The 14,951-nt window shown below is 41.5% G+C and overlaps 1 protein-coding gene across 10 annotated transcripts in view; it reads left to right on the plus strand.

Annotated features, from left to right (window-relative positions):
- The first annotated feature begins 202 nt into the window (after positions 1 to 202).
- GIT2 (GIT ArfGAP 2) overlaps positions 203 to 14,951 on the plus strand; it is a 51,219-nt gene continuing 36,470 nt past the window's right edge. For 8 of the 10 annotated variants that reach the window (XM_045534578.1, XM_045534577.1, XM_045534579.1 and 5 more), the window contains exons 1-7: positions 231 to 412; positions 4,486 to 4,619; positions 6,168 to 6,280; positions 6,908 to 7,013; positions 8,951 to 9,037; positions 9,152 to 9,282; positions 11,637 to 11,731. In XM_045534578.1, the coding sequence (XP_045390534.1) occupies positions 361 to 412; positions 4,486 to 4,619; positions 6,168 to 6,280; positions 6,908 to 7,013; positions 8,951 to 9,037; positions 9,152 to 9,282; positions 11,637 to 11,731 (718 nt within the window). In that variant the 5' untranslated portion in view covers positions 231 to 360. Of the gene's footprint in view, positions 413 to 4,485; positions 4,620 to 6,167; positions 6,281 to 6,907; positions 7,014 to 8,950; positions 9,038 to 9,151; positions 9,283 to 11,636; positions 11,732 to 14,951 lie in introns of all 10 variants that reach the window. The other 2 variants (XM_045534575.1, XM_045534584.1) reach the window with 2 other exon arrangements.

Consider the following 14,951-nt stretch of genomic DNA (forward strand, 5'->3'; position numbering starts at 1 on the left):
TGTAGCTGCAGCGTTCTGGTCACAGATTTTGCTGGTATAATTCAGTGCTGGGACGAGGGGAACCTCTGCCAGAGAAGGAGACCCAAATTCAAGATTTGAAGGTAGGTCAGAGCCAGCTGGGCCAGTCTCTTGCCCTCACTCAACATGGTGACCAGGCAGCTTGCCCTTTCCGGTCACGTGACCTGACAGTCGCAGAAGGGTGCCTCCCCGCGCATGCGTGCTGCGCCAAGGCTGCGAGGCACTGAGGGAAGAAGCGTCGCCGCCAGCGCCGCCGCTGGGACCCGTTAGAGCGGAAGCGCTGCCGCCACTGCCTTTGCGGTCCCGGGGCCTCCGGTTCCCGGCAGGTGGGAGGCGGGAGCCATGTCGAAACGGCTCCGGAGCAGCGAGGTGTGCGCTGACTGCAGCGGGCCGGGTGAGTCGCCCCGGCCGGGCCCGCTCCCCTCTGCTCTCCTGGCCGGGACCCCTGCCCCGGGGCCGCCCCCTCGGGTCGGGCGGCTTCCCGCAGCCAAACCCCGCAACCCCGCGGCTGGGGTTGCAGCGAAGGGAGTCCCCGGGCGGCCTTGGGGCGGGACCCGTCCCGGGCCTGTCAGAACCGGGCGGGCAGGGGGCCGCCGCCCTCCCGTCCCGCTCGGCCCTCCGTTCCCTTTAGTCCCCTCCGTCCCAGGCCGGCTAGGGAGGCGGCGGGGGCCGGGAACGCTCCCCTGACAGGAAGGGGCTTGGGCAATCCACAGGAAGGCCAATTACAGAAGTAAAATGCGAACGTCCTCCCGGCTGCAGCCCCCAGAGGCTGCAGGTGTCACTTTCCACCGAACCCCCGCCCCGCCTGGGGGCCCTGCCCAGGGTGAGCAATACGCCCTGAGACTCTCCAGACGGCCCCGGGAGACGATTTCCCCGCTCCCGACATCCCGACAGCCACTCCACTGAAAAGAATCTCCAGGAGGTCCGGGGTCTTGCAAACACAACCAGCACTTCGGCAGAGCGTGTCTCAAGTTTGGGAATGAGAACGGCTTGGGTTCGAACCAGATTTTGCCTATGGGTGACCTTGGGCTGGTGACTTCACTTGTTCACTTGGTCTTGATTTCCTCATTTTTTCTATGGAGATAATCGGAAGTACCACGCTCAGTGGTTAGGAAGATTCCGTGAAAATTCTTAGGATCATCTCATCTAAGTTTTTTTTTTCTTTTTTTGTGTTATGTTATCTAGTATAGAATCCTTGCAGTCCCTTAAAGCTAGGGTTGACTATCTTTGTTCCCTGGGCGAGTGCCATGGTGTCAGCCTAGCTCACAGCAACCTCCAACTCCTGGGCTCAAGAGATCCTCCTGCCTCAGCCTCTGGAGCAGCTGGAACTACAGGCACTCACCACCACGCCCGGCTAATTTATTTCTATTTTTAGTAGAGACAGGGTCTCGCTCTTGCTCAGGCTGGTTTCGAACCCCTGAGCTCAAGCTATCTTCCCACCTGGGCCTCCCAGAGTGCTAGAATTACAGGCGTGAGCCACCTTGCCTGGCTGGGTTGACTGTCTTAATCATACATTAATTATAGTTTAAACAAACAAACACAAAAAACCTGGGGAAATTAGCATGGAGGGGCATCAAAAGGCAAAAACTATTCCTCCATAGTAATGCATAAACATTCATACATTGTATTTGGGTTTAGAAATCCATTCTGGCTTAGCAATCGGAACTGAATTGACAGGTCTCTAGATGGAGATTATATGCTCTTTTAGGTGTTAGATTTACCTGCTTTGAGTTTGAAGTCATTGAAGTCAAGTAACATGGCTTCCTTGGCACAATAGCGTCCAATAAACAATCTTAATTAAGTCATTGAACACTAGCGGCCTTGCAACTGTTCTGTTCTTCATCTTGTCATTTGGAAGCAGAGGCCGATTTTAGATAGTACTGTTGTGATAATTCAAGTCTTATGTGGTTATTTCATGGCCTGTATAGTGCAGGTGGTGTTACCAGTTTCCTTTGAAGATAGGGAGGGGGTAATGGAGGAGTTTAAAAAGAGGCGTTTTATAAACCAAGTTAGTGTGTGTTATACAGACTCCATCGTTTTCTTTAAAAATGTTATTTGTTCCACTTCCTTATTTTCTTGTCTTGTTTTCGGTTGAACTTTCTGTGATCTGTTTGATTCACATGTGTCTAGCTTCTAACTTCCTCTTGGACTGCATATTCTTAACTTCTCAATGGACGGTACGGGGCAAAGGAAAACTGTTTCTCCATTGCCACCCTAAATACTATCTTGCACTTTTGTGGCATTTTATGCATTTCGGGACATTTTCTCTTCCAGCGCATCGTTTTAGTTGTCTCCTAGCTTAATCTACAGAGACTTGAGTCATTTCCTTCCTGTTTTGAATATAATTAGGCTACCTTGAAATGTTCTTTGAACTTGAGCAGCTAGGAATTTGTGCTGCTTTTTCTGCAAAGCCCTAGTGAAAGAATTACCTGTAGGGTTAGGGACCCCTTTGAATGCTAAAGCCATTTCCTCAGAAAATACACATGTACTTACTCTTTCACCCTGAGTTTATGTAAGATTTCTCAGGGGGAGTCACAGATATCTTTTGAAGTCCATTTGCGGTGTTCACGGAGCCGTGGCATAAAGCATCCAGATAAACTTGAAGGGTTTCACCCAACCTCATTCATACAAACTCAATATTTATTTTACTGTGTTGTTAACTTTCTCATATTTTTCCCATGAGATTCTGATCCATGATGTTAAAGTGATTGAGAACCTCTCTTAATATATGTTAATTCCTTGCTGTCTTGTTCCTGTTTAATTTCCTTCAAGAATACCATGACTCCTCTCAAAACTGTCTTTCTTTGTCATTAGTGGTAGAACCATACCATAGAAAGCAATGCTGTTATGTATCTGTGTCGGGACCCTTCATCTTGATGTTTCCAATCTTTGCTTTTTAGAATGACATAGTAGTACTGAAGACAGTTATACTTTATTCAGTTATTTCATTTCTGTTTTATTTTACGGCCAACATTTAACCATTATCACATCTTAAATATTTTATGCGCTTCTTTAAAAAAAACAAATCTAGCTCATTTTAAATACATCGTACTCTGAGTTTAATTACGTGAAAACTCTGCTGAGATTTCCACTACAGTGGTACAGTGTTCACATGAAACGTTCAATGTTTTGAGTATTTCCAATCAAAGACTTTTTCCAGTGATTGTGAATTTCAGTAGGCTCTTGAAACTATCTGAATACTTGGAAAATAATTTAGAAAAGATCTGACAGCCGACATTACTGAGCACTTACTATAGGAAAGGTACTTGTTATATTCTCACTGTCCTGAGATGTTGTTATTCCCATCACCCAAAGAAGTAACTTGTCTGAGATCATTGTGGAAGAAGTGGCAGAATTGGGGTTCAAACCTTGGACTGCTTATCTCCAGAGCCAGCCCTCTTAACCGCCACACTCTGGCTCCCAGAATTTGTCTTTCATTGAAATTCCGTAACTTTTCATTATATGGTTTGAAGGAGTTTGAATAAACTGTTTAAAATGGTAAATATGGTGTACATGCATTTTAGAGATTTTCGTGGACATTGAAGAATTTTAAAATGTAAACCAGGCAGCCTGAGTGGCACCTATTGTCACCCTATTGTGAGTCTGATGAAATGTAGATCTTTCTCTATTTGGGGTTTCTAAGTGCTCAGTTTACTTACCCAGATCTGTCCTGTTTACCAACTATGAATTATTCCTTATTTCAAAGGATGTCTAATGAAGTTCTGTGACTTCAAGGGAAAAAAGCATTATATAATACATGCACTAAAAGTATTACTCATTTTTATATTACATCTTTGCCTCTGTGAAGCCACTGGTATTGCAGCTTCTTTTCTTTCAAATCAGTTACAGACTGGCCTCAACAGTTTATCTGAAACAACTAATGGATATCATAAGAACATTTCCTAGCAGAAGAGGCCAGCTTTCCCTGTCCTCAGAGCCATAGCAGCCGAGCAGTTTTTTAGTTCTGTCACTTGCAGCTTTCTCCTAAGCATATAGGCATGTTGATTTGTAGCAGTGGATTTTGGCAGCAGTCTTTTTACCATTTACTTCAGATAAAGCTATGTGGTTAATTCACTGTCAAAATTTATCTTGCCGTTTGTGGAGATGGATTCGAAATGATTCATCTGTACCCTCTCAATTTGCTTCTCTTACATTGAATGAGAAAGCATGTGTCTGAGATGGTAGAGCCACATTAGGGCTGCGAATTGTGGCCCTGAACCAGAAAGAAGGTAACTGCTTATTCACGGCTTCAGCTCATGTTTTTAGTCTCAGTTAACATTGAACCTAATCGGCCAAGGTGTAGGTAGTATCATCAGGCAAGATCCCAGCTTGACATGTTGACAAGCATACTAAAACAACAAAAAATGTCTTGTTCTTCTGAAACACCAAAGCTAAGTCGTCTTTTGCCCTCTGGCAGTCTAACAACCAACTGGTCTCCTTGCCACTGAGATTTCATTCTCTTTCCAGATCCTTCCTGGGCATCGGTAAATAGGGGAACTTTTATATGTGACGAGTGCTGCAGTGTCCATCGGAGTCTAGGGCGTCATATCTCCCAAGTCAGGCATCTTAAACACACACCGTGGCCTCCCACACTGCTTCAGGTAAAGGACAAGAATTCTTCTCACGGTTTATAATTTATGTTTTAGCAGCTAAAATTTCTCCTGGTATACTTCTTAAATCTTACAAAATTGTTTGAATCATAATTGAATAAAGGTGCTGTGCTCATCAATGCTATGTACAAGTGTTATCTGTCTTGAATTAATCATTTAAGGTTTTTTTTCCCCCTCCTAACATAAATCTTGTCCCAAAAGCTGAATTTTATATATATAGATAGATAGTCATTAAAATGTCTTAGTAATGTTGCATGGCCAACTTTCTGGACTGTTACCAGCAATTGTTTTTAAATAGTCCATCATTTCCATGTACCGTGATGACTGTTTCTAAAAGTACTGCCTGAGAAACTTTTCATTAATGTACTTATTCCTGAGTACCTGCTAATACCTTTAGAAAATTTTTTCCTGCTTTGATAGAAGCATGGACTGGGATTCCTCAGAAATTTCTGAAACATCTTAAGTTTTCTTCAAGCTCTTGCTGCCAGTCAGAAAGACCGAATCAAGTTAACGTGTTTTGATTGCATGCCTAACACTCTGTCTGTTAAGTGTTAAATGGGCTCTCTGTTTTATTTTGGGTCTAACGTCAAGTTACCTGTACTTCTATTTTGGAGTACGTATTCTTCAGATTCTCTTGGAATTCAGGATTAAGCGTGCATTTTGCCCTCATTTGTCTTGAGTACATACTTCACTAAATCTGTGGCAGCTGCACATGTCCCTTAAACTTGGTAGTATGAACCAAGGGACCAAAACAAATGGGTTTGGATCACTGATGTGAAAATATCTCCACTAATGTCAAAAACAGATGAGGCTGTTTCAGGAGTCGTGCTTTGAAATGAAATTAGGAGATATGGTTTATTAATAACTTTTGCTTGGACATTTCTAACAGCTGATTTTCATGTGAAAGTAGGTGTGTCCTGCTTTCAGGTCTGTCTGCGTTTATGTAGCCAGATTACATTATAGAATCTGAATAAAGTCCAGATATGAGTAGTTTAAAGTGCCAGGGTTAACTCTAAAGCAACAATTCCCAAAGTGTGGTATGTGAACCGCCAGTGGTACTCCAGACAGATGTAGGTAATACTCAAATATTTATTTTAATGGTTCCATTATTTTAATGTGTATAAGAAAACTACAGCCCATCAAACCATAACTGTTAATAAAAGTTTTAAAAAGTGAGTGGATTTAATGAAAAATATTAAGTTGAATAGACAGTACATGGGTTGTGTTAGGACTCTTGAAAATAGTATTTGATCAGGCTTGGGAAACACTGCCCCGAAGTGTCAAAGTACTTTTCCTTAATAATCTATAAGAACAATGCAATCCAGCCCATTTAGGCATTTAGCTATCCTGCTGGTCAAAGCCTGAATCCTGTATACAGGTTCATCTTTCTCATTCTGAAATCAGAAAACAGTGTTATGAGTGATAATCCCAAGCATCTTAGTGTTGGTAATGGGCTTTGTTTTCCCGGTTCAGTCACTGATTCCCATTGAATATTTGTGTAAAGAAATTAAAATATGTTTTCCTACTGCTTGGTTTTAGATGGTTGAAACATTGTATAATAACGGTGCTAATTCTATATGGGAGCATTCTTTGCTGGACCCTGCCTCTATTATGAGCGGAAGACGTAAAGCTAATCCACAGGATAAAGTACAGTGAGTGGAATGTTTATAAATACTTTTATTTCTTCATAACAAGTGGGGCCCAGTGACAGGAGTGCAGCTATTTTTGATCAGCCTCCTCAAGGGCAGCACAGGAGGTGGTTACCCCAATTGTGCATTGGGCTCTTTGCTGTCAGAAATGTAGCATGAGGCGGGGCAGGGCCATCTGTTTTGCTTGGTTACCCAGCGGGAGTAAATGGTTTCTCCAGTTGGAAACCAAGGCTTGGAGGCTGTGCATGTAATCAGATTTAAACTTAGTTACTCAAACAAGAGGCTGTCAGACCAGAAATCTAGGTTCTGGGCCACCAGTCTGCCAGATGCCTCACCTGTGAGATGGGACTAAATGCCACTTCCTCCTAGGTTGCTAGGTCAATTCAGAAAATTACACACAGAAGAAAGACACTATAAAAAGTAAATATTCTGCAGTCCCAGTCATTATAATGCCTAATGTGTGTTTTCAGACTTCAGGTTTTTAAATACCACTAAAACTCACTTGAGCATTGTTCATTTTGTTCTTGAGTAGGGGATGTGGGTCACTTCCTCTTCTTTTCACAGTACAAAGAATGGGGAATGTCGCATCTGAACTGCAAGTGAACTGTTTTGTTTTTGTTTTCAAACCAGTCCCAATAAAGCGGAATTCATCAGAGCCAAGTATCAGATGTTAGCGTTTGTCCATCGCTTGCCCTGCCGGGATGATGATAGTGTGACTGCCAAAGATCTTAGTAAGGTGGGTCACACCTTTTAAAACCCCTAAAAGAGCTGGCTGAGACAGCATGTTGTTGTATTTGAAAAAAACTTTAAAGGTAGAAAGAAAAACAAGAGCTCACTTCTGTACATTAACTACGTAATAACAGCTTCTTTTTGCAATTGGTTTTCTCGTTAATCTTAATTCAAATGGCAGCTGTTCATGTCAGTGGGGGTACAAGGACAAAGAGGAAAAATAACTATCTAGAAAACTATTTGCATTTTTCAAATATGGTTTTTAAATTGTATTTCAATAAGTTTTTTGTTCAACTTTGAAATAGGAACCGTCTCAGAGTTTGTTTCTAAAAGGGAATGGAAAGTTTGAAGGATAATCATTTGTTTCTACTAAGGACTAGAAAAAGTACCAAAGGAAGAGGGCTAACTTTTTCAGGTTTCCAGGTTGCAGACTGAGTTGGATCTTCAGAAAGCAATGTGTGACTTAAAGGTATAGTGCTCAGAATAATTTACCATACTTGTAATACGAGTAGATGGATTTGTTTATGTGGGTCATCATGTGTTTTTGAGAGATGCCGTAAGAAATGCACATATAATTTCAAAGCACTGCTTTTGACAAATGTTTGCTCGCACAGAGAATGGGCACTCACAATTCAGAATTTTAAATTTGGCATAGAACTGTATATAACTGTTACTTCCATTAATTAATAAGACTTGGTATGGGGCTGGGTGCGGTGACTCATGCCTGTAATCCTAGCGCTTTGGGAGGCCGAGGCAGGAGGATCACTTGAGCTCAGGAGTTCGAGACCAGCCTGGGCAAGAGCAAGACCCTGTCTCTATTAAGAAAATAAAAATTCAACTTTAAAAAAAAAGAAGAAGAAGACTTGGTATGCGGTGGGTTTTTTAACCAAAATTTTAAAAAAATTGCCAGACACAGTGGCAGACATCTATAGTCCCATCTACTTGGGAGGCTGAGGTGGGAGGACCACTTGAGCCCAGGAGTCCAGCCTAGGCAACACAGTGAAACCCCAACTCCTTTTTCTTCTTTGTCAGAGGCTGGAAGAAAGGGAGTCCCTGGGTCTGTTCCGTCCGAGAGAAGCAAGAGACAGATCCATGGGACCGCCAAACGTGCTACCAAAACCCCATCTCTTAAGGAAAAAAAAAAAGCTATATAAAAATTAATTAAAATAAGACTTAAACATAGATGTTAGAGTAGATTTTTCCATTCCTATAATAAGGGTTATTGCATCTTGGACAATTCTAGATTAGACTTGAAGGAAGGCAGCTCATCTGCCAAATGTATAAGAGTTTTTCTGCAGTAGTACAGAATTTGGTATGTCACAGGCCTATTCCCCACCCTGAAAGCATTATGTACAGGCCAGTAATAGTATGGTGGAGAGAATATGGTATAAGGCAGAATCTTAGAGCTTACACAGTGTGGAATTTGAAGTCCCAAAGCCCTAGGTTCAGTAACAACAACTAATAATAATATTCTTTATTGTATCATTGATAACCCTGTGAATGGGTAGCATTATTATCACTATTTTAGAGATGAGGAAACTGAAGTTCAGAGTGCTTCAAGAACTTTCTCAAGGTCACACAGCTTCAAGGGATATGGTTTGAAATTCAAGTCTGTCAGGCTTCAGAGCCATGTGTAGCCACCTCCTCGTACGGTACGGCCTGTCACTCAGGTTCTGATTGTGCCACTTACTTGGACAAGTCATGCACTGGGGCAAGTCAGTCTTTACAGCCCTAGTTTCCTAATCAGTAAAATGGGCCTGACCCCACCTTGCAGCCCAAGTATGGTTGTGAGCAGCAAAGGAGAGACTGCTCCATCCACCTTCCTGAGCCAAGTAAAAATTATGTGTTGCCAACGTAACATATAGTAAAATGTTCTGCCAGCTGCCCTAATACTTCTTTGTTTATACTTTTAACAAATACCCCTTTTTTGTTTGTGTTTTTCAGCAACTCCATTCAAGCGTGAGAACAGGGAATCTTGAAACCTGTTTGAGACTGTTATCTTTAGGAGCACAAGCCAACTTCTTTCATCCTGTAAGAAAACATGAATTGATTCAGATATTAAATTGAAACTAAGTGAGTTGTGTTCATGTAGCCTTTAGTTTATTTAATTTGCTTTTTTGCCTACTTTTTATTAATGATTCTTAGGAGAAAGGAAATACCCCACTCCATGTTGCCTCCAAAGCAGGACAGATTTTACAGGCTGAATTACTGGCAGTATACGGAGCAGACCCAGGCACACAAGACTCTAGTGGAAAAACTCCTGTTGATTATGCAAGGTAAGAGACCTACATTCTTGCTACTTCGCTCTGTTTAGAATTTTTTATGTTGGGTATAATTCATTGTTACATAGCTAAATTGTGTATGATTAACATTTAACCTGGCCAGTCACGGTGGCTCACGCCTGTAATCCCAGCACTTTGAGAGGCTAAGGTGGGAGGATCGCCTGAGGCCAGGAGTTCAAGACCAACCTGGGGAACATGGTGAGACTCTGTCTCTACAAAAAAAAAAAAAAAAAAATTTCTTTTAATTAGCTGGGCATGGTGGCACACACCTGTAATCCCAGATGCTCAGGAAGCTAAGGTGAGAGGATTGCTTGATCCTAGGCCTTCAAAGTTATAGTGAGCTATGATGGCTCCACTGCTTTCCAGCATGGGCGATAGAGGGAGACCCTGTCTCTAAAAAACAGCCAGCCTTGGTGGCTCACACCTGTAATCCTAGCACTCTGGGAGGCCAAGGCAGGAGGATCGCTTGAGCTCAGGAGTTCGAGACCAGCCTGAGCAAGAGTGAGACCCTGTCTCAAACAAAAAAAAAAAAAAAAAAACAAAACCATTTAACCTCTTTAAAGGTAAGCTCAGACTGGCAAAGTCAGAGAAGATAGAATCACAAACCAGTGTACTTAGTTAGTTTGTAATCTTTTACTTGATCCTTTATGTCAGAGTCCAAATCAAGTATCAAGAATTATAGAACCCACTCTTCAGTTTTTTAATACTCTTAGTCTTTGCTTGAACCTAAAAGCAAATTTATGGATAGATATGTGATTAAGCAAGTATGGTAAAAGTTAATTGTAAGTTTTAGGTAGCGGACATCTGGATGCTCACTATAAAATTCTTTAAATTTTTCTTTATTTGAAAATTTTCACTATGAAATACTGGAAAAATAAGTAAATCCATAAGTTGGTGTTGAATATCATTTAAATGACTAAAGATCAGTCATCTTTCCTTCTTTTTCCAAATTACTTTTATTAACTGTGAAGTACTACTCCACAGAGCATAAAATGGGTCCATTGACAAAACTTTGTTGTTTGGAAAAGATGCTTCATAAATGCCTGAAAGAGTTAAATGAGGCAAGATTATACATGATTCATTGCCAAAATGGACAGTTGGTCTTAAAAGGCACAGACAGAGTTTCTTCATTGTAGCCCAAATCATTAAGAAATTTCTTTAGTTGATTCTTTAGTAGGTTGAATTTGAACATGCGGAGGAGGAACAAAAGCACTCCAGGTGGGAGGAAAGGCACAGTCAAGTTCTGGAGGCAGGGGTGACCAGGGCATGCTCAGCACAGCAGGAGACCTGACCCCAGAGAGCAGAGTGTGTCAGGAATAACAACAGGAACACCGTATTGCATGAGATCTAAGCCTATGTCGATTGTACGGGGCAACATTATTTCACATAGCACTAAAAAAGAAAAAAAGTTCAGCCAATTAAATTAGGATGTATTGTCAGATGTTAAAAAATGAGGGAAAAAAAGATGTGCATCTTAAAAACCAAAGCTATGTGGTAGGTTGGAGGGTACTATGCAGTGGCTTGAATAGTGGGCAAAGAAGCTGGCTGAAACTAGATTTGATCTTGGAAGAGGAAGAGAACCTTCAGTCAACGATGCTTATTATCACTTACCTTGGAATTTTCTCATTTGTACCTTGCATGTAATAATCTCTCTGTGTAATCGTTTTTTAATATGCCTTTTACTAAAAGGATTCAGAGCAGCTTAAATATTTATTTGATGAATGAAGAAAGGCAAACTTAATATTCTCTGTTATGGAAATTGAAGGAACAAAAAGAGGGACAAGTAGCTGCAAGTGTGAGCTATTCCTTAGTCTGGTCTGTCCCTGATTTGAGGCCCTTGAAGTGGTGACCATACTCTCATCCAGAGTCAGACTGGCTGTACCAGAATCACCCGGGGGGGAGGGACCTTCTTCAAAATACTGATGCCTGGGCCCATCCCGTCCTTACTGATTCAGAATTTCCAAGGATGGGGTCTGGACATTGTATGTTTCTAGAAACACTCTAGTTTAAATTTTTGAGACCTTCTATCCTAAACCACTTATTAATTTTATTTTCTCACCTCATTCAATGAGGTTGTGCTTTATCCCTCTCATAACTCTTTGAATTCCTCATTAAGTATTCTATTTTGTGCATTCATAACAGAAAGGGAGTAGCTCAGATGATGAAAACAGTTTATAAAGGTGGGACTCAAAAGTAGACTTCAATCTGCCTTACACAAAAAGGCTGATGATTCTACAAAGTCACATTTGATAAACTGCTCAGGTGTCTTAGGAGATGTCTTTGTACCTTTCTGTTCTAAACCAGTGAGTGGCGAGCACGATGAACGGAGCTTTGTTTTCTCTTGGCAGGCAAGGAGGGCACCATGAGCTGGCAGAACGCCTCGTGGAAATACAGTACGAGCTGACGGACAGACTAGCCTTCTATCTCTGTGGCAGGAAACCAGGTGAGTGAAGGGATAACAACTGCTCCACACCTCCAGTCAGGAAGGTTCTGGAAAAACAAGTTGGGACCCTATTTTTTATGACCTCCTCTGCTTTCACATGTCCTTGAGAAAGTTGGTGAATATGGGTTTTTATTTGAAACGATGACTGCAGAATTTTCAGCTGTATGTAAAGGATAGCAAGTTGGTCAAATCTCTCCTTGAATTTTTAGTTCTTAAAACTTTATTCCAGCTCTAGAGCAGTGGCTGTTTCAAGAGTCCGAGAATATAACTGAACCAAAATTGACTGTGTACCACAGTTGTTGAACATCACGGGACTAGGAGTGGAAGAGCAAAGCAATAACTTTTGTAGTTATTTGACAAGTTCTACTATCTAAGGAATGGGGAAAAGTCCAAAAGTGAACTTTGCCATCAGCCCAACTTGGTTATTTGTCAGCAAAGCATGGTCTATGGCCAAATCCCGCCTATCACCTGTTTTATTGCGGGAGAGCTATGCCCACTCATTTACATCTTTTGTATGGCTGCTTTCACACAACAATGGCAGAGTTGAATAGGTTAAGCAGTTGTGACAGAGGCCATGTGGCCACATAGCCTAAAATATTTACTGTTTGGCTGTTGACAGAAAAACTTTGCCAACCCCTGGTGCATAATATCTACAAGCATGTATGCAGTGCTTCTCAATCCTGATTGTCTGGTAGAGTTAGGAGCCCCCGTTGTGGTTCCAGTTCTGGGTGAGATGGAGTAAACACGCCCCACCCTGTGTTTCCTGCTGAATGGAACTAAAAACCCTGGACAAAATGCTCAGAGTAGCTATCTAAGGACTCCGAAAAGTAAATCCTAGCTGGTAGATTAGCGAACTCAGAGCACTATCAGGCTGGTAGTGAGTGTCCTATTTATTTTGTTTCTAATACGGCTTCAATGACAGACAGCCTGAAACCTGGAACTGCATGACATAGGCACAAAGAAGCCCCTTTTGGGCTGAGGAGCAGGACATGGGACTTCTGTAGAACAGAGAGTAGTAAGGGGATTCCCCTGGGGTTTGTCCCTCTTCCTTCTTCCTTTTTCTGATCTCTCCCACCCTATTCCCCAGGCGAGCCTGTGGCTGCAATAGCAGCAGTAGCAGTGGCAGCGAAGGTGCTTAAATCTCTGACCAGGGGCATGAGAGGGATCCTGATTGCTTTTCTTTTTCTCTCTATTCACTCACCCCCTGCCGGGGAGGCAGAACCTACCCTGGTCAGTTGCCTGCTAAAACAAAAATAGTAACATCCTCCATAGAGCTTAAAGAAGACCCAGACACAATGTAACATTCAAAATGTCCAGAATACTGTCCATAATGATTGAACATATGAAGAACCAGGAAATCTCATAGACTTGCAAGGGAAAAGCCGACCCCAAGGTGACAACAGATGTTGGAATTATCAGAGATTTTAAAAGCAGCCAGTAAGACCATGCTCGAAGAAGTAAGAGTGAACATTCTTGAAACAAATAGAAACATAGAAAGTCCCAGGAAAGAAATATTAATAGAAGATGCAGAAAAGAACCAAATGGGAATATTAGAATTGCAAAATATAGCAAATGAAATTTTAAAACTCACTGGCTGGGCTTAATAGCAGAATAGAGATGACAAAGAAAAGTCAGTGAATTGGAAATAAAAGCTGGGCTCGGTGGCTCCTTCCTATACTCCTAGCACTTTGGGAGGCCAGAGCAAGAGTATCACTTGAGGACAGGAGTTTGAGACCAGCCTGAGCAACATGGCAAGACCCCATCTCTACAAAAAACATAGAAAAATTAGCCAGGTGTGGTGCGCTCACCTGTAATCCCAGCTACTCAGGAGGCTGATGCAGGAGGATTACGGGAGTCCAGGAGTTAGAGGTTGCAGTGAGCTCTGATCATGCCACTGTACTCTAACCTGGGCAAGAGAGCGAGACCCTGTCTCCAAAAAAAAAAAAAAAAGAAGAAGAAAGAAAGAAAATAGATCACTAGAAATTATCTAGTTTGAACAACAGGGAGTTTAAAAAAGAAAAAAACTGAACAGAGCCTCAGGGACCTGTGGGAAAATACCAGAAGTCCTGACATTTGTATCATTAGACTCCCACAAAGGGATGAGGAAGAGTACGATGTGAAGAAAAAGTATTTGAAGAAATACTAACAGAAAACTAAATCTGGCAAAAGACATAAACTTACAGATTCAAGAAGCTCAGCAAACTCCAGAGAGGATAAACTCAAATAAATTCACACTGGAGACACAGTAAAATCAAACTGTTGAAAACTTAAGTTGAAGAAATTTCTGGAAAGCATTCAGGAAAAAGCAACACGTGTATAGAAAAGCAGTGATTTGAATGATGTTAGATTTCTCATCAGAAACCATGAAGACGGGAAGGACGTGAAATAATATTTTTAAAGTGCTGGAAGCAAAGAACTGTCAACTCAAAACTCTATATCCAGTGAAAATAACCTTCAAATGAAGGCAAAAAAGACATTCTAAGATAAAGAAAAAATAATAGAATTAGTTGCTTTAACAGAAATGCTAGAGAAAGTTCTTTGAGTGGAAGGGAATGATGCCAGCGGGAATCTTGGAACATCAGGAATGAAAAAAGAGCAACATAAATGATAAGTATCTGATTAATATAATAGACTATGTTTTTCTCTTAAGTTCTTTAAGATATGTATGACAGACAGTTGAAAGCAAAGTTGTAATATCATCTAGTGGAGTTTTCGTCATATGTCAATGTAATACATTTGACAACTACAACATAAAAGACAAAAGGGTAAAAAGAAATATGAGGCCGGGCGCGGTGTCTCATGCCTATAATCCTAGCACTCTGGGAGGCCGAGGCAGATGGATCGTTTGAGCTTGGGAGTTCGAGACCAGCCTGAGCAAGAGTGAGACCCTGTCTCTACTAAAATAGAAATAAATTATATGGACAGCTAAAAATATATATAGAAAAATTAGCTGGGCATGGTGGCACATGCCTGTAGTCCCAGCTACTCAGGAGGCTGAGGCAGGAGGATCACTTGAGCCCAGGAGTTTGAGGTTGCTGTGAGCTAGGCTGATGCTATGGCACTCTAGCCTGGGCAACAGAGTGAGACTCTGTCTCAAAATAAATAAATAAATAAATAAATGAAAATAAAAAATAAGAAGAAATATGATGGTAAGATTTCTACATTCTACTTGAAATGGTAAAATAGTATTTCTAAGTAGACTGAAAAGTTAAGTATATAT

Source organism: Lemur catta, chromosome 21, assembly GCF_020740605.2.
Source record: "Lemur catta isolate mLemCat1 chromosome 21, mLemCat1.pri, whole genome shotgun sequence".
NCBI classification, from domain to species: domain Eukaryota; kingdom Metazoa; phylum Chordata; class Mammalia; order Primates; family Lemuridae; genus Lemur; species Lemur catta.